The sequence below is a fragment of the Capra hircus genome, chromosome 9, assembly GCF_001704415.2.
Source record: "Capra hircus breed San Clemente chromosome 9, ASM170441v1, whole genome shotgun sequence".
NCBI lineage: Eukaryota > Metazoa > Chordata > Mammalia > Artiodactyla > Bovidae > Capra > Capra hircus.
Genome location: NC_030816.1, coordinates 28277442 through 28297751, shown reverse-complemented (window position 1 = coordinate 28297751; position 20310 = coordinate 28277442). Strand labels below are relative to the sequence as shown.

The 20310-nt window shown below is 34.6% G+C and overlaps 1 protein-coding gene across 4 annotated transcripts in view; it reads left to right on the top strand.

Moving 5' to 3' along the window:
- Positions 1–19577, top strand: part of CEP57L1 (centrosomal protein 57 like 1) — an 83201-nt gene extending 63624 nt beyond the window's left edge. For 2 of the 4 annotated variants that reach the window (XM_005684592.3, XM_005684593.3), the window contains exons 4-11: positions 1951–2072; positions 7743–7859; positions 8992–9069; positions 9568–9654; positions 14794–14871; positions 14987–15228; positions 16211–16355; positions 19045–19577. In XM_005684592.3, coding sequence (XP_005684649.1) covers positions 1951–2072; positions 7743–7859; positions 8992–9069; positions 9568–9654; positions 14794–14871; positions 14987–15228; positions 16211–16355; positions 19045–19263 — 1088 coding nt within the window. In that variant the 3' untranslated portion in view covers positions 19264–19577. The remainder of the gene's footprint in view (positions 1–1950; positions 2073–7742; positions 7860–8991; positions 9070–9567; positions 9655–14793; positions 14872–14986; positions 15229–16210; positions 16356–19044) is intronic. The other 2 variants (XM_013966442.1, XM_013966443.2) reach the window with 2 other exon arrangements.

The window sequence follows — 20310 nt, the reverse complement described above, 5'->3', positions numbered from 1 at the left end:
TTAGGGAAGAGACTTTCAGTCACTTCAGTCGCTCAGTTGTGTCTGACTCTTTGTGACCCCTTGGACTGCAGCACGCCAGGCTACCCCCTCCATCACCAACTCCCAGAACTTACTCAAACTCATGTCCATAGAGTCAACCATCCAACCATCCAACCATCTCATCCTCTGTCGCCCCATTCTCCTCCTGCCCTCAATCTTTCCCACGCAACAGGTGGCCAAAGTATTGAAGCTGAAGCTTCAGCATCAGTTCTTCCAATGATATTCAGGATTGATTTCCTTTAGGATGGACTGGTTGGATTTCCTTGCTGTCCAGGGAACTCTGAAGAGTCTTCTCCAACACCACAGTTCAAAAGCATCAGTTCTTCAGTGCTCAGCTTTCTTTATAGTCCAGCTCTCACATTCATACATGACCACTGGAAAAACCATAGCTTTGACTAGATGGACCTTTGTTGGCAAAGTAACATCTCTGCTTTTTAATATGCTGTCTAGGCTAGCCATAACTTTCCTTCCAAGGAGTAAGTGTCTTTTAATTTCAGGGCTGCAATCACTATCTGCAGTGATTTTGGAGCCCAGAAAAATAAAGTCTCACTGTTTTCATGTTTCTCCATCTATTTGCCATGAAGTGATGGGACCAGATGCCATGATCTTCGTTTTCTGAATGTTGAGTTTTAAGCCTATTTTTTCACTTTCCTCTTTCACTTTTATCAAGAGGCTGTTTAGTTCCTGTTCACTCTCTGCCATAAGGGTGGTGTCATTTGCATATCTGAGGTTATTGATATTTCTCCCGGCAGTCTTACTTCCAGCTTGTGCTTCATCCAGTCCAACATTTTTCATGATGTACTCTGCATATAAGTTAAATAAACAGGGTGACTATATACAGTCTTGACATACTCCTTTCCTTATTTGGAACCAGTCTGTTGTTCCATGTCCAGTTCTAATTGTTGCTTCTTGACCTGCATACAGATTTCTGAGGAGGCAGGTCAGATGGTCTAGTATTCCCATCTCTTCAGAATTTTCCACAGTTTGTTGTGATCCACACAGTCAAAGCTTTGGTATAGTCAATAAAGCAGAAGTAGATGTTTTTCTGGAACTCTCTTGCTTTTTCGATGATCCAGTGGATGTTGGCAATTTGATCTCTGGTTCCTCTGCATTTTCTAAATCCAGCTTGAACAACTGGAAGTTCACAGTTCACATACTGTTGAAGCCTCACTTAGAGAATTTTGAGCATTATTTTGTTAGTGTGTGAGATGAGTACAATTGTGCAGTTAGTTTGAGCATTCTTTGACATTGCCCTTTTTGGGGGATTGGAATGAAAACTGACCTTTTCCAGTGGCCCCTGCTGAGTTTTCCAAACTTGCTGTCATATTGAGTGCAGCACTTTCACAGCATCATGTTTTAGGATTTGAAATAGCTCAGCTGGAATTCCATCACCTCCACTAGCTTTGTTCGTAGTGATGCTTCCTAAGGCCCGCTTGACCTTGCATTCCAGGATGTCTGGACCTAGGTGAGTGATCACACCATCATGGTTATCTGGGTCATGAAGATCTTTTTTGTATAGTTCTTCTGTGTATTCTTGCTACCTCTTCTTAATATCTTCTTCTGTCCTTACCATTCTGTCCTTTATTGTGCCCATCTTTGTATGAAATGTTCTCTTAGGTCCTCTGTTTTCCAGATGGTGTTCTTTCCCAGGAATAGCCAAGTTTTTGTGATCCCACAAGTCACTGACGTCCTTCCCTTTCAGAAGTATACTCTCTGGGTCTTTATGAGTCAATGTTAAATTAGTTATATATAATTAATGAGATATTCACAAATTTTATGTTAATAATTTTGGGAGAGTCATTATTCAGAAGTAAAGAAGTTTTGAACTTCTGACTTTTAATTAAATTCATATAATACATTTCTTGTGATAACTATCTGATATGATTCATTATTACTTTTTCTTTTTCATAGATATAAGTATGCAGTTAAGCTCAGCCCAGTCTCGCTGCATCCTCCTAGAGAAGCAACTAGAATATACAAAGAGAATGGTTCTCAATGTAGAACGAGAGAAGAATATGATTCTAGAACAACAGGTGACTATATTTTCTATAGTAACATAATATGTTTTTGAAGAATATTTAATGTCATGGGAAAATTGTCATATTGTAATTTAAATAGGATATAAAGCTGTATGTAGGAAATTTCTAGTTAGTGATGCACACTAAGTCATTTGAACCAACTTTTCTATAGAGGAAACACAAACACTGGACAGAATATTAAAAAAGAAAAGAGGGAAGGGAGGGAGGGAGAAAGAAAGAAAGAAAAGAAAATACACAGAATTGGTGGAGAGTTAACCAGGTGATGAAAGGTCACCAATTCAGAAGTATGTGTGCATACTTAAATTCAAAGAAGTTGACCTCCAGAGTGGTTGGTTTTGGGTCCCTTCCATTTTAGGACATTTTTGATTCCAGAAGAGTCAGTTGAAAGGCTAAATAGTGCTTTTGAAAACCATCATGATGGGGCTAAAGAAGTTAGAGTTCAAGATCTGCCAAGGGTAGGAACCCTGGTAAATATTCTGTGCTCTGAATGCTTTGTAATGATGAACAAGAAGGAAAATAAGACAGATTACAGCTCAGCTCTAGATTATCAGAGTAATCTAGAAAATCTTAGTCCCTGAAATTGGATTAAAGTGATCCTTGATGGCTAGTGTTTCCAGGGTCCTCAAATTATTTCTATAAACCTTTCTTCTACACAGTGAGAAACTTTGCAATGAAAGATAACCAGGCAGAAGGAGATAAAACACTATCAAAAGAAATAGCATACATAACAGACTATATATAAACACTCTCACAAGTTAGCTCCAGCTAGATCCTGGCTCTAGAAAACTTTAAAATGAACTTTAAAATAATTACACTTGCTATAATCAAGAAGATAGAAAATAGGATCAAAATTTTCAGCAGAACATTAGAAACCATAAAATGGCAGAGTAGATTTGAGAAGGAACCAAATAAAAATTACAATATTGTAAGAAATACAATAAATGGAATTGAGAACTTAATGGTGCATCTAACAGTAGATCAGAAGAGAGAATTAGTGAATTAGAAGATGAAACCATCCAGATCAATGAAGAGACAAAACAATGGTAAGTTTAGAAAAGAGAGCAAGAGACATAAGTTAGAGTGAGGTCAAATTTATGTGTGATTGGAATTCCAAAAGGAAAAGAGAGAGAATAGGACAGAAATAATATTTGAAGGTATAATGGCTGGAAAGTTTAAAAAATTGACTAAAAAAATAATCACACCATAGATTTAAGAAACCCTATAAAACCAAAGCAGGAAAAACAAAAAGAAATAAAAAATAATAAGACAAGAATAAAATCCTAAAAGCTGCTGGGGAAAATAAAAGGGTTTTATTGAAAAGGACAATTAAATTGACAGCTGACTTCTCAATAGAAAATACTGAATCTGGAAGAAAACAAACTGATTATAATTAAGATATTAAAAGAAAATAACTGTCAATGTAGAGTCCAATGCCTGGTGAAAATATCCACCAGAAATAAAGGTGAAGTGAATACATTTTAAGACTGACCAAATCTGAGGTAGTTTGTTACTAGGAGATACATTCTAAAGGAAACACTGAAGGTATCATTCAGACAGAAGGAAGAGTATCTTAGATGGAAGATCAGAGATGCAGGAAGGAATGAAGAACAATGAAGATGGTAAATATATAGGTAAATAAATATATAACAGCAATAATTATGTTTTATTTTATATATTTAAATATATATAAAGGATTGAAATTAATGAGAATAGTAACTTATAAATTAGAACTGATAAATATACAGTTTAAGTGTTCTAAGATATTTGCTTTATGTTGAAAATGGGTAAAAGTACCAGTCAATACTGAATTTTAATGGGCCAAGTATTTAATAGGTTTCTCAAGGAACTAGAAAACTTGATTCTAAAACTCATATGAAAAGGAAAGTTCCAAAAGTAGCCAAGCTATTCTGAAGAAGAATAAGATGAGGTCTTTCCCTATGATGTATTGATACTATCAAAATTAGATTGATATTTTTATGGACTGACAGCAAGAATAAAGGATTAGGGTATAGTCAGACCCACTTATATGGAAAGTCAATATAAAACAAGGATGCCATTGCATAACATTGTTGAAATGCTAGACTTCAGTAAATGTTTGGGGGAAATTGATTATCTATGTGAGAGAAAAAGAAAGAAATTGGATCTGTACCTCACATCATACACAAAAATAAATTCCAGATGGATTAAAGACATATGTTTACTTTGGAATTTTTAGAAGAAAATACAGAATAATGCCTTTATGACCTCGGAGTTAAGAGAGATTTCTTAAGCAAGATACAAAAAATACAAAGCAGTGGTAGAAAAATGGGCAAAGTTATGAAGAGGCATTTTGCAGGATAAAAGAAATCACAGTTCAGTTCAGTTCAGTCTCTCAGTCGTGTCCAACTCTTTGTGACCCCATGAATTGCAGCACACCAGGCTTTCATGTCCATCACCAACTCCCCAAAGCTTGCTCAAACTCATGTCCATCGAGTCAGTGATGTCATCCAGCCATCTCATCCTCTGTCGTCCCCTTCTCCTGCCCCCAATCCCTCCCAGCATCAAGGTCTTTTCCAATTAGTCAACTCTTCACATAAGGTGGCCAAAGTATTGGAGTTTCAGCCTCAGCATCAGTGCTTCCAATGAACACCCAGGACTGATCTTTAGGATGGACTGGCTGGATCTCCTTGCCATCCAAGGGACTCTCAAGAGTCTTCTCCAACACCACAGTTCAAAAGCATCAATTCTTCAGTGCTCAACTCTTTATAGTCCAATTCTCACATACATACATGACTATTGGAAAAACCATAGCTTTGACTAGACAGACCTTTATTGGCAAAATAAAGTCTTTGCTTTTTAATATGCTCTCTATAGGTTGGTCATAACTTTTCTTCCAAGGAGCAAGTGTCTTTTAATTTCATGGCTGTAGTCACCATTGCAGTGATTTTGGAGCCCAGGAAAATAAAACCTGTCAACTGTTTCCACTTTTTCCCCATCTATTTGCTATGAAGTGATGGGACCAGGTGCCATGATCTTAGTGTTTTGAATGTTGCATTTTAAGCCAGCTTTTTCACTCTCTTCTTTCACCTTCATCAAGAGGCTCTTTAGTTCTTCTTCACTTTCTGCCATAAGGGTGGTATCATTTGCATATCTAAGGTTATTGATATTTTTCCTGGCAGCCTTGAGTCCAACTGGTGCTTCATCCAGCCTCGCATTTCACATGATGTACTCTGCATATAAGTTAAATAAGCAAGGTGATAATATACAGTAGTTCAGTGATTATTGATAAATGAATATGCTCATGTAATCTATAGTCCTACCAAATAAAGGAACATTTTTATCACCCCAGAAATTTTCTTATATCTCTGCCAAGTTATTCCCTGCTCTCTCCCCACCTCCCAACAGTGCAACTACTATTCTGATTTATTTTACTTCAGATTAATTTTACCTGTCCTAGAACTTCATATAAATTGAATGATAGAAAATGCTCTTTTTGTGTCTGGTTCTTTGGTTTAACATAAAGTTTTTTAGATTAATCCATGTTGTTACATGTATCAGTAGTTCATTCCTTTTATTGCTGTGTTGAATTTCATTATATAGATATGCCACAATTTGGTTATCCATTTTTCATTTGATGGATATTTGACCTTTTTCCAGTTTGGAGGTGTTGTAAGTAAAGATACTTCAAACATTCTTGTACAAACTTTTTTGTGACCATATGTTTTAATTTCTCTTGGATAAGTATCTAATAGTAGAATTACTGAACCACGGGGTAGGTGTATTTTTATAAGAAACTATCAAAGTATTTTCCAAAATATTTTCTTCTAAAAGCTCTTAATTTTCATTTTGTTCTGTGATCCATCTGGGATTAGCTTTTGTATAGTAAGAGAAAATTATTCAAGGTTAATTTTTTTCCATGTGGATGCCCAGTTGTCCCAGCACCATTTGTTAAAAGATTTCTTTTCTCTCATTGAATTGATTGGGCACCTTGGTCAAGAAACAACTGACAAAGATAGATCAAGTCTCTTTCTGGAACTCAGTATTTTCTAGGGATTTTCTATATACATAATCATGTCATCTATGAATAAATAAAGTTTTATTTTTCCCTTCCCAATTTTTATGGCTTTTATTATTTGCACTTTCTTGCACTGGTTATTGCAGCTAGTACAGTGTTAATTAGAAGTAGTAAAGACTGACATCCTTGTTTTGTTTCTGATCATTGGGAGAAAGATGCTACTCTTTCACTAGACTATTATCTCTAGGTTTTTCATAGGTATCCCTTATCAAATGTGGAAATTACTTTCTGTTCTTTGTTTGCTGAAAACTTTTACTGTGAATGATTTTGCAATTTGCTTTTTATACATCTAGTGAAAGGGTCATATGATTTTTCTCATTTCTTCTGTTAACATGGTAAGTTACATTGTTTGATTTTCAAATGTTAACCAACATTGCATTCCTGATATAGGCCCCAATCAGTCTTAATGTAGTATCATTTTTCTATATTGCTTGATTCAGCTTGCAAGGATTTCACTTAACAATTTTTGTGACTTCGTCCTTAAGCGATCTTGGTTTGTAATTTTCTCACAATGTCTCATTTTGGTATTATGGTTTTGTTTGACCTCAAAATTAGTTGGGAGGATTCCTTCTGTTTTCTGAAAGACCTTGTATAAGAATAGTTTTATTTCCTCCTTAAATGTTTGATAGAGTTCAAATTTGATAGATGCTATCTGGGACTGAAGTTTTCTTTAAATATATAGTGTTTAATTATAAGTTCAGTTTATTTATAACAGAGATTCAGCTACTCAGATTATCTGTTTTTCTTGTGTCTTTAGAGATGTCCCCTCTTGCATTCCTGATACTAGTAAATTGTATTTGTGCTCTTTTTAAAACTATCAACCTATATATCACTTTATAAATTTTATAGATTAAAAAAATATTTGGAAATTAAACCTGCTGACCCCCCAAAAATAAATAAATAAATAAAAATTAAAAAAATAAATCTTTATAAAAACTTTTATTTTCTATTTCATTGACTTTCCACTTCATCTTTAGTATTTCCTTCCTTCTACTAATGTAGGATTTAATTTGCTATTTTTTCCCTATCTTTGGATGTTGGAACTTAGATTATTGATTTTAGAACTTTATTATTTCTTTTTAAATGTGATCTATTGTGATTAAAAACTATCGATTTCCCTCTAAACTGTGCTTTACCTGCATCCCACAGGTTTTGCCACTTTATATTTTCATTCTTTCAACTAAAAATATTTTTTAAGTTCCCTATTCCCTAATTTTCTCCAAGTTCTCTGTATGCTTTAGTCCTTTGATAGCTGCTTTTCTATGTTATAGTTAGAGGGTAAGTCAATAAGTAGGTTTGATCACCTTGTAATAACACCTTGTTTATTTAATATGTTTCACTGATGATTTTTTCCATAGTAGAAAAGTTATATAAAGATACATAGAAGATTTTGTTCCATTGATCTAATATCTTTTTTTGCACAGTTTCTTTGTTTTTGAAAAGTATTTTCTCTTGTTTTTTTTTTGCTTTTAAAGCACCTAAAGTATGTGCATGTTTTTTATGTGTTTCTTACGACAATTTATGTTGTGCTTTGAATTCTCAGAAATTGTATTATTCTTGAGCAGTCGGCTTCACTTGCCAAATTTAGGTTTTGTTTTTTTCCTTTCCAGGCCCAGCTTCAAAGGGAAAAAGAACAGGATCATATGAAGCTTCATGCAAAACTTGAAAAGCTTGATGTCTTAGAAAAAGAATGTTTTAAACTTACAACAACTCAGAAAACTGCTGAGGTAAGCTTCAGCTTATTTCTTTGAAGTGGTGATACCAGGAATAAATCTTCAGTGTTATAATTACCCTGTATATGAATATACAATAAAATTAGATTTGTAAAACTTCATTAATAGCTTTTAGTAATCCAGATATGACTTATTGCCTATAGATCACAGCATAAATGAGTTTGCTTTTTGATGTGAAATTGTAGTTTTACCTTCTTCTGCAGTGGTAGAATATTTTCATTTGTTAGGCGATTTACCTAAAGGATATTGAAAAGGTAGCCTTTCACCACTTGCAAGTAAGTTATGCCTATTCTAGATCCTATCCTGAAATGCCCTCTCCTTTTCCAAGTGAATCCCATCCATTTTGTAGGATTCTCCCATTCCTGCTTCCTCTATGAAGCCTTCCTTGAGATTTTGAACACTCAGGAAGTTCTCCCTTTGAGATAGTACTGTCTTCCTATTCCAAACTATACCATGGATATAAGATGACATACATTTGTGTATAACGTTATACGTATATATTCATGACCTGGGATCAAATCGTATTGTTTCATGTATATTAGTCTTGTTTCCCCTGTGGCTTAGATGGTAAAGAGCCTGCCTGCAGTGCAATCCCTGAGTCAGGAAGATCCCCTGGAGAAGGAAATGACAACCCACTCTGGTATTCTTACCTGGAAAATCCCATGGACAGGGGAGCGTGGCAGGCTACAGTCCATGAGGTTGCAAAGAGTCAGACATGACTGAGCGATTTCACTTTCACTGTTCCCTAAGTACAGCATAGTCTTTTATTGTAAGTTGTCTATATTTTAAATGAAACATTGAGACCCAAGATTATATTGTTTGACCTTCTAGACCTTTAAAACCTCCCAAATTTTCAGTATTATGATTTTGTTAATTAAAATTAATAGAGCCTATGCATGTAAATTCTTTGCTTCTCCTTTGTCCTTCTTACATAAAGTAGGTAAAGAATCATACAAAGAAAGCTAAGGAAAGCTTAGCATCTTTTGTCATTCCTTTTTCTTACTTTCTGCTTTAATTTACCAAACTATTAAGAATCAAGACGCTGAGGGCTCTATTTGGAAAAGGAATAAAAGATATTTAGCTCTAGTTTTTGTAAAATAATCCCAGTTTTTCAATTCTTTTGTAGGACAAGATTAAACATTTAGAGGAAAAACTAAAGGAAGAAGAACATCAGCGTAAACTCTTTCAAGATAAAGCTTCTCAGGTAAACAGAAAACTGTATTATCTGGCACTTTAAAATCACATATGTTTTATTATACTTTATTAACTGAAGCCTTACCCTGGACTCTAATTTCTGCTTCCTAACTTATCAGTTTTGTCTTTTTTTGCTATAATAATGAAATTTCAGTAAGTCGGCAAGTATATTCATAGACTTGGATGTATTGCCAAAGATCTTTTGGTCTTTTGAAATTCTGAGAAACATACATATATTCTCAGTTGAAAGAACTCATGCTATCAATTGTTTTCAGTTTGAGATATATAAAATAACTCATTCTGTTATAAACAGAAAATGATTGTAATTACCAGTAGACTTGGTGACTTTAACACAAAAAAAATAATATTTGGGATTTTCTTCTTCAAAAAACATTTTTATATCAATCATATATCAACTGATATATGATCCCTCATTATAATGTTTTTGAAGAAAAAGAAATTTGTTAAAAGTAAAGTAATAGTAAAGGTTTTTTTTTCACTATTATAGCTTCAAACTGGACTTGAAATCAGTAGAATTTTAATGTCTTCAGTAACAAATCCAAGGCACTTCAAGGAAAAGAAGAAATCTTCAAAGGTATGCAAATACTTTATTCTTATTTGCTAGTGCTTATTTCTTCATCCTTTTAGTAATTATACCTGTGCATTTTTTAAAAAGAATTTGAAGATATTTATAATATAAGACATGAAATAATTCTATGAAATGGACCTAAAAACATAAGTCAAGTAATGATGGTTTGGGGTGTGAGGACAGAAAATTCCATAAAACCTAGGTTGAAGAAAGTAGCAGCATTTGAGCACAAAACCTAGCTCTGAGTTTGCTTGACACCCAAAGCAAAAAGAGACATATAATGGGCAATATATCTAAATTTGTGAAATAACAATAAGCATTCTAATTTTTCTAGAAAGGTGAACATATTGCTAGTACTAAACTGTTAAAGAAATGTATTTTGGATACTTTTTAAAAGAAGCACTAAACAATACAATAGATACAACACAATAGATTCTGGAAGCAGTTTTATATAATACATGCACAATAAAAAGACAAGATATACTATTAAATTATATTGTATTATAAATTATAATATTAAATTATAATTATAGTCATTTCTCTAGAGAAATTATTTACTTTTTTATGCTAATATCCTTAGGACTTGCCTAAAGATTGGGGAATGAGTGCTTTATAGCTTTACCAATAATAATTTTCTTGATAAATTGATGTTTTGAATTTATTATATTAAACTTTTTTATTTATAATGGTAAAGAAAATGTTAGTCCCTTTTAATCTTATGATTCTGAAATTATAGTTTTGATGACCATTATTACTATTCATTCAATATGCATGTAGTGTTTCTGTGTCCTATTTGCTGTACAAACCAAGCATGCTATTTGTGAGTTCTGGCCACTGCCATAGGTTCACCCTGTGGATACAATAATGGAGGAAACAGTATACTTAACTTTAGCTAGTTGTTTATTCCATAAATAAGAATTCAGGGGAAAAAAAAGAGAATTCAGTAGTTTGGCTGCATTTTTCACAGATTAGTTTCTTTCAAAGAATTTGCAAACTACAGTAATGACTATTTTCCCAATGCCGTTTATATTGATTTTTTTAGTTTATTTCCTTCCTTAAATATGTTTTGTGTCTTATCTCCACAGTAAGATTAGAAGCTGCAAAGCCAAATAGAGAATCACTATAAGTAATTTATACAAGTGGAAAAATACTGACTTATTTTTGTAGTTATGTTTTATGACATCCTTTGAAGATCTGGTGGAAAAGATTTTTTAATAAGGTACAGGGAAAAACAAGGTAAAAGAAATGAAGGAAAGAAAAGGTAGCTCCTGGAAGAAAAGAAAAAATAATTGACAGCAAAACCACTTTATAAAAGCAGTTAGCTTAAGTTCCAAGTTCATAGATCTGTAAGTAATAATGCCTCCTTTTAAAGGTAACAGGAGCACTGTTGCTGAAGGTAGTATCTGAGTTTTTTTAAGAGACCTCTGTGAGATTCCTGCTTGTCTCACTGACACTTACTCTATATCCTGGACATAGTTCATTCAACTCATATGTCTTGATTTACATAGATTAGTACCTTTAGGTATTAAAAAGATAACACAGGAATTTACAGAGAAGCAGACAAAAATACAAATATAAGACAGAGTGTGCTAAAAACTTAATAAAAGTATAAACAAAGTATTCTGGTGCTGTACACATAAAAAATATGTGAAAAGATCACACAAGAAGTAGTAAAGGCAGACTTGGAAAATGAGTAAGTATTGATAGAGATGAGGCGAGGTGTGTTATAGTCTGAGAGTATAGTTGATTTTTACATGAAACTGTAAATAATTGTCTAGTACTAGTACCATATGAGACCTGAAAATATAGCTTGAAGTGAGATTATGACTGATCTTCAGTGCCATGTTAAGAATTTGAACTTTTGTTCTATAAATCATTGCAAACCATTGAAGGCTTATAGAGACATGATTAGAGCTATACTTCTAGACAGTTACCAACAACAGCATAAGGTAAGCTTGGAAGTAAAGAATCAGACTGTTTGAATATTGTAAGCAAGATAATGGAAGCCTGTCCTGTGAGGTTTTCATTATTCTTTTGAAAGGATAGATTGTAATTATCAGTCAGAAATCTCATTCAGTATAACAACTGAAAAAAATTGCATTTCTTTTGTTCTAATTTAACTGCTTAAAATAGACTTTGATCAGACCATCATTTTCTATTACTTGGAATTATCATTCCTAAGGTACAGAGCTTGAATGATTGTCCAGGATCACCAAGAAAATCTGAGTGAATAAGAACTGACTCACAAACGTGTGATATCTCTACCCCTAAGCCATTTAATTTTTTTAATTAAAAAAATTAATGTTTATGATAGTTAAGATACCTAAATTTTCCTTTAGAATTGGGAATATTTTGTTTTCTTTTTATTATGAAATATGCTCAGCTTATTGATTATTCTCTTGCTAAAGTGTTAAATAGAGTGACCAAGTCACTCCAGTTTGCCTATGACTGTACTGGTTTTAGTACTGAAGATCCTGTATCATGGGCAGATTGAGACAATTGGTCACCCTAGTTCAATCCATCCAACAAAAATAGTGAAATCATTTACTTTTAAGAATGTAGCTTCAGTTCAGTTCAGTTCAGTCGCTCAGTCGTGTCCAACTCTTTGCGACCTTAGCAGTATCTTTTTAAAAATGATTCACTAAGGAGTACATATTGATTTGGCCAAAGAGTTCGTTTGGGTTTTTCCATAAAATGTTACTGAAAAACCTGAAGAAACTTCTTGGCCAACCTAATATAATAAAAAATGTCTGCTCAAAGGATAATAATGACATTAACACTGGTACTCACCACACAGCTTAAGAATAGAACATTACCAGCACTGTTAAGGCCCAGTGTGTACCTTTCTTAAATTGTATTCCCTCCATCCAAGGAGTAACCACAATTCTGATTTTGTTTTTATCATTCTCCTGGTTTTTTAAAAAAATTACTTTGCCAAATAAGTATTTATAAGAAATATATTGGTTAGGTTTACACTTGAACTTTATATAAATGGGCTTACTGTATTTGTGTTCTTCAGCAGCTGTCTTTTTCCACTCAACATTAAGTTTATGAGATTCTTCCAATTGATGCATATATGAATGGTTCACTGCTTTTTATTGCTAAAAATTTCTTTTTCCCTTCTCCTTTCAGTGATCATTTGGTTTGTTTCTCCCTTTTTGTTATTATAAACAACACTGTTATGAACATTCTTGTACATGCCTCATGGTGTAAGTGTTCAGGGGTTTCTCTGAGATACTGGGCCATAAGTGTCATGCACCTTAGCTTTATAAGATATTGTTCAAAGTGACTGGACCAGTTTATGTTCCAATCAGCAGTTACCATTGTTCCATATCCTAACCATGTGTCTTTTTTTGTTTGTTTTTTTGTTTTTCACTTTTTATTTTGAAAAATTGTAGAGTAGAGGTGATAAAAAAATATATAAAGGGAGGTACAGTGTATCTTTCGGAGAAGGCAATGGCAACCCACTCCAGTACTCTTGCCTGGAAAATCCCATGGACGGAGGAACCTGATGGGCTGCAGTCCATGGGGTCGCTAGGAGATGGACACAACTGAGCGACTTCACTTTCACTTTTATGCATCAGAGAAGGAAATGGCAACCCACTCTTGTGTTCTTGCCTGGAGAATCCCAGGGGCAGCAGAGCCTGGTGGGCTGCTATCCATGGGATCTCACAGAGTCAGACATGACTGAAGAGACTTAGCAGCAGCAGCAGCATATATCTTTAATAAGCTTCCCCCAGTGGTGACATCTTTCATAAATATAATAAAGTCCAGGAAATTGAAATTGGTATAATACACAGAGCTTAGGGAGATTTCAACAGTTGTGTGATCATATACAGTTTTATCACATGTGTAGATTCTTATAACCATCACCACTATGAAGATACAGAAAGAACTATTCCACTACTATAAAGTTCCTTCATGTTATCCCTTTATAGTTACACATCATCCTCCCTAACCCTTACTGCTGCTAAGTCACTTCAGTCGTGTCTGCTCTGTGCGACCCCACAGATGGCAGCCCACCAGGCTCCCCCGTCCCTGGGATTCTCCAAGCAAGAACACTGGAGTGGGCTGCCATTTCCTTCTCCAATGTATGAAAGTGAAAAGTGAAATGAAGTCGCTCAGTCGTGTCCGACTCTTGGTGACCCCATGGACTGCAGCCTACCAGGCTCCTCCATCCATGGGATTTTCCAGGCAAGAGTACTGGAGTGGGGTGCCATTGCCTTCTCCTCTCTAACCCTTAGCAATTTATAATCTGTTACCATCTCTATAATTTTATTTCAGGAATGTTGTATAAATGTAATCATATAGTATATAACCTTTTGAGAGGCTTGTTTTACTCAGTCAATCCAAGTATTGACGCATTTTTAAAAGTTTCTGTGTAGTATTCCATGTTAGGGATGTACCACAGTTGAACCATTTACCTGATGAAGGAGATTTGGGTTGTTTTCAGTTTTGTTGTTCTTGTTGTTTAGTTGCTAAGTTGTGTCCCCCTCTTTTGCGACCCCATGGACTATATAGCCCACCAGGTTCCTCTGTCCGTGGGATTCCAGTTTTAGTAGTAGTAGTTTAGTTGCTAAGTCGTGTCCAACTCTTACGATCCCATGGACTGTAGCCCTCCAGGTTCCTCTGTAGGATTCTCCAGGCAAGAATTCTGGAGTGGGTTGCCATTTCCTTCTCCGGGGGATCTTCCCAACCCAGGAATTGAACCTGGATCTCCTGCATTGCAGGCAGCTTCTTTATTGACAGAGCTACAAAGGAAGCTGTCTCAGTTTTAGGCTATCACAGATAAAGCAGTTATAAACTTTGCGTACAGGTTTTTGTGTGAACGTATTTTTCATTTTCCTTGGGTGAATATCTAAAAGTGAAATCTCTGAATCATATGATAGCAATCAATAAATCTTTAATTTTACAAGAAACTTCCAAACTGTCTGCCAAACTGGCTGCATTATTTTTTGTGTATGAGCAGTCTGGCTTCTCCACTTCCTTGTTAGCATTTGGTGTTGTCACATTTTTTGTTTAACCATTCTAACAGGTGTGTAGTGATATTTCATTGTAACTTACATTTCCTAATGTGTAATAGTGTTAATTTGATAAATGTCTTTTAAAATATTTTTGTTTACTTTTTCCCTTGTCAATATTTAGAAAACTAAATGTTTAAAGAGAGGACCACCTCAGCAAATTTGTTCAAAATTTGGAACACTGCCTATTATGACTGAGAAGGTGAGAAGGGAAAAATGAGGATACTTGTTCAGATGAATTCATCCTTTGGTATAAGTGCTATTTAAATGCCATCAGTTATTTCAAATCGTTCTCAGCTATTTCTTTTCCCCCAAAGTCTGCCAGTGCAAGCCATTCTGCGAATGCAAGTACACAAAACCTCCAAACAGTGCAACATTCTGGACCACGTATCCTTCAGAAACCAGCTGAAGTTACTGAGCTTAGATGTCTCTACAAGCCTTCTAGAACAACTTCTCAATGTAAAGCTGTACCTTCTGACTCAGAAAAGTCCATTTCTATTTGCAACAATTTGTCTGAACTTTTGATGGCAATGCGAGATGAGCTGGACCAAATGACTATGTAAGTATTTATCACAAGAAATAGCAAGACTAATTTAGGTATCTTTTTTTCTTCTCAATCCTTCAAACAATGTCACTTACAAATTCCTGAAAGCCTTACTTAGCCTTTTGAACTTATTTTGATCTGAAGATTACTACTTTTTTCTATTTAAAGTGTTTCTGTATTCCCAAGATCTGAACTGATAGACAAATATTTCTGTCATTCTAACAAATGGCGTCTGGTGACCTTAAATTATAATTCACAAATGCTTTTCCAAGATAGATTCTCCTTCTGCTTTTCATAATCTTTTCAGCTGAGTGAATTATTTCATTAGACAAATAAGAATGCAATTTCTTATTTTCCATTCTGGCTGGCCTGCATTGCATGTTTGAAGCATCCATATGCTTCAAAGATTCTGTATGGGATACATATTTTAAGTTTCAAGTTTAAATATCTTTTCAAAAAATATTCCTGAAAATATGTGACTTGGGTGGCCAACTAGTTGAACTATGACCTCTGTAGAAGATATAACTAGTTCTATTAGCAGTAGTTTTTTTGAGCAGGCATTCACCAAATCTAGGACTTTCTCAGGCAAATACTTCTATAGCTGGAATTCTTCCAAAGATTCTACATTAAGAATTCCAAACTTGGAATGAAAAAGAGTCCCTTAATGCCTCTAGCTAAGGACATCAGAATATTTTACTACATTTAACTATGAACACTAAGAATTCAGACATTTTTTAAGATTCTTTGAGAGCCTAAGTCTGAGATATTTCTAAATATATCTAATCTCAAATCATAAGAGCCTGTTTATAATTACCATAGATTTAATTTGATAACTCTACAAAAAGAAGCTGTGTTTGAAGGTTAATATTTAACTCTGGTTAAAATTTATGATTGAGCAGAGTATTGTTTAATTGTGACAAGGATTAATATATATTAATATATATAGTTTGTATACTATAAACTGTAATAGCGCTTGATACTTGCTTTTCTTTCATAGGGAGTACCAGGACCTGCTGAATCAAATGAAAGAAACTGAAAGCCAATCAGTCTGTGAAGATATAGAATGTGAACTAGAGCGTTTAGTCAAGAAAATGGAAATTAAAGGAGAACAAATTTCCAAACTAATGCAGCATCAAGATAGCGTAAGAAAGTTTTAGTAAAAAATTTTAATAAAAAGATAATATATCTGGATTCAATATTACGTTTCTCTAGACCTTCCAAATTTGAGGCCTGTATGTGTGGCTTAGTGAAAAGATGATAGATAGGAATCACTTAGACTTATCATAAAATAGAGTCATCTGTACATTGAAATAACATAGTCTGCTACATAATTCTCAACATAATATAAAGAAAAGGGAACAAAGAAATTTAGTTATAGGGAATTCTCTGGCTGTCCAATGGTTAGAGCTCTATGCTTTCATTGCTGGGGCCCAGGTTCAGTCCTTGGCTGGGGAACTAAGATCCTACAAGCCACACGGCACAGCCAAAGGGAGAAAAAAAAAGAGAAAGTTTAGTTATGTATTCAGAAGTAACTTTGGGAAAATTAAGAGGTAGGCTAAACACTGGAGTGGGTTGCCATGCCCTTCTCCAGGGGATCTTCCTGGCAAAGGGATTGAACCTGCAGTCTCTTACATCTCCTGCATGGGCAGGCAGGTTCTTTACCACTAGCGCCACTTGGCAGCACCCTACAGTGCCCCACAGACCCAGGTCGCTGAGTCAGTGTCTGCAAAATACAGCTGCTTTGTTGACCATAGCTAAAAATTAGGGATAGCTAAATTTTCAGGGATCTGATTTTTTTTTTAAGTAAATTACATATATATATATATATATATATATATATATATATATCGGAGAAGGCAATGGCACCCCACTCCAGTACCCCTGCCTGGAAAATCCCATGGACGGAGGAGCCTGGTAGGCTGCGGTCCATGGGGTCGCTGAGGGTTGGACACGACTGAGCAACTTCACTTTTACTTTTCACTTTCATGCATTGGAGAAGGAAATGGCACCCCACTCCAGTACTCCTGCCTGGAGAATCCCAGGGACGGGGGAGCCTGGTGGGCTGCCGTCTATGGGGTCACACAGAGTCGGACACGACTGAAGTGACTTAGCACTAAATTTGCTTTACAGCTCTCCCAGCTATCCATTTAGCATTCTTTCCTCTTATCCCTCTCTTTCCTAATGTCTTTCTGAAGCCCCTTATGTCATCAGGTGTCTAAAGCAACCCCATCTCTAAAACCACCATTTCCAGTTTCTCAGAACAAGCCATGCTGTGTTCCATTCCTTGGGGACCTATGCTTAGCTCACTCTAGTGGAGGTGATGAGGAGGGCTCTATCCTTGTGTATAAATTCATAATAACTATGAATGGCATAACAGTCGTAATATTTTGACAAAAAAAATCATGGTATATTACATTTTATCCCAAAACAATGAATTCACTCTTAGGACTATTATGTTCCTGGAACAGAAAGCAGAGGGAATCTTTCCAGGAACCTTCAGGTCATATCATGTAGCTATCTGCTAATGGAATAATCAGCATTCATATAAGTTGGTAATATATTAACCTCACAATTAAGCCTTCCCCACTTTTATAGGAAAGTAATAAAGAATGCAAAATTTTACTGCCTTTATTCTTCTGTGGCCAATAAAGAAAGATAGAAGGAAATGAAATTTTGAAGCAAACATTTTCACTTAACTGGCTTTTAAAGCTATAGTAAGTAAACTTTCTGTATGATTGTGTTAGGGTGAAAATTATGTAACTTGTATACTTTCTTAGAATCACATAGGAGAAACCTGAAAGGAGTAGAAGAGTAGTCGTATTTTTTAAATTTAGACAGTATGTACATAAATTATATTTTGAAAAATATTATATATGTATATGATTTATATATTATATATATAATAGCCATAGAAGTAAAAATTTTTAATAATTTTTAGGTAAACAGAACACCAGATACTTAGCCAATGTCTGGACCAGCTCTATAAATCAGGCTATGTTTAAGTGAAATAGATGAAGTAATGTGGAGAATTCCCTGGCGGTCCATTGGTTAGGATTCCACACTTCCTCAGTAGGGTACATGGGTTCCGTCCATGATTGGGGAATTGAGATCCCACAAGCCATGTAATGTGGCCGAAATAAATATTTTTTTAAACATTCAGTAATGGACTAGACTTGGAAGTAAAGGGTTTAACTAGTTTATAGATTTTGTTTTGTTTAATTCCATCAACCCAATCATTGCTAGAAACACCTCAATGAGATAAGGTTATTTATTCCTTTGCCTTTAAAAACAAGACAAAACTGGCATTCAGTAGTACTTTAAATTCAGGAATACTTTAAAGAAAAAATATAGACTTTATAAACTTGATGTTCACTCCTAGCACCAAATTTTTGCTTTGTTGTTAATGTCACCAGAAAGGTCCTTCTCTCTCCTCCATGTTCTGATTTTTCCCATTTCTTATCTTACAAAAACAAACATTTCTTTCTCTCAGCTTCTCCAGCCCACTCAATCTTATCCTTCTTTATCCTTCTTAGACATACACTTTTTGTCCTACTCAGAGTTATTCTGGCTTAAATTATTCTCTAGTTGTCACATATATGCTCTTTTTTCTCTAATAATAAGAGCAATAAGCTCCTTGAAAGCAATGGTTGTTTTATTCATTATGTTTCTGTATAAATAGCACAGTGTTAGGCATGCAATAAGTATTCAATAAATAAAGACTTACCAAACTTGTTAATTTCATGTAATCTTTAAACCATCAATCCAATCCTCTATTATAAGGTATATTTTAAGTATATTTTTGACTGAAATATTAGATTTTTTTCTTTCCAGGTCCACAAACTACAGCAAAAAGTTCAGAATTCAAAGATGAGTGAAACTTCAGCTATTCAGCAAGAAGACAGCAACTGTAAAGGAACAAAGAATATAAAAAATAGCTCCAGAAAATGTTTGCTAACTAACTCTCTTCAAAAGAACAGCAACTGTCGTCCAATACGAGTCCATAATCTTCAGATGAAATTGAGACGAGATGATATTATGTGGGAACAGTAACGCGAAGCAAAACTATCATCTTGAATGAACTTTGTCAATGAGATCTTGAACTGACTAAAGTGGTTTTAATTTAATATACCTTTATGAAATTTTGAATTATGTTTCTAGCCTCTATAAAGTATCAAATTGTAGTATTTTAAAATGAATGCCTAATGACCTCCTAAGAAACCCAAATAATAAATGATTGCTTTCCTGTTCTTTTTTATTGACTAAAATACCTCAGCATACCATGTTTTAGAAACATTGTTTGGAGAAGAAAATGGCAACCCACTCCAGTATTCTTGCCTGGAAAAGTCCATGGACAGAGGAGCCTGGCGGGCTGCAGTCCATGTTGTTACATGACTGAGCATGTGTGCATGAGGGTGGAGGGTGATGGGTTGGTAGCAATAAACTGGTAGAACTAAAAAATAATAATAATAAATTTAAAAAAAAGAAACATTGTTCACTTTGCAGATACGTTAAGCTAAGTTTAAAACATTATACTAGACTGATGATATTTAAAATTGAGTTGAATTTGAGATATAAGTGCTGTTCCACTTTTTCATTTAATTGGCGTGTAACCTTAAGAAGCTTATAAAGAACAAATATAAAATTAACAGAGTATGGACAGGCCTTTTAACTTTTCTTGTGCTTCTTCCCTGTCTTATTTTAGAGCTGGGGAATGTTTTTCTTTTGTGGAAAGGGAAAAGCTTTGTGAAGAGGCCTTTAGTCTGTTTTTAATGTGACAGTTACAAATAGGAACTCATAGTTGACTAACTTTTAGATGACAGTAATCCAACTGTGAAAGCCTTTCCCTGCTGTTCCCATTCTCTTTTATAAATCTAGCTCTTGTTTTTTTTAAATCTGACTCCCTTATAACTATATTTTTATGCTTTGATTAGTGATGCCATAAGATATTTCTTTGTTCATATATGCTTTATAGTGAATTTATGTTTGTTGACCTGTCTTTCCAGAAACGTGTGGAAACTAGTACAACTCTACTGAACTTACTTTATTTCTCATCAGAATCCTTTGGGACAACTAGGGAATTGGAGTCATCACCTGAAG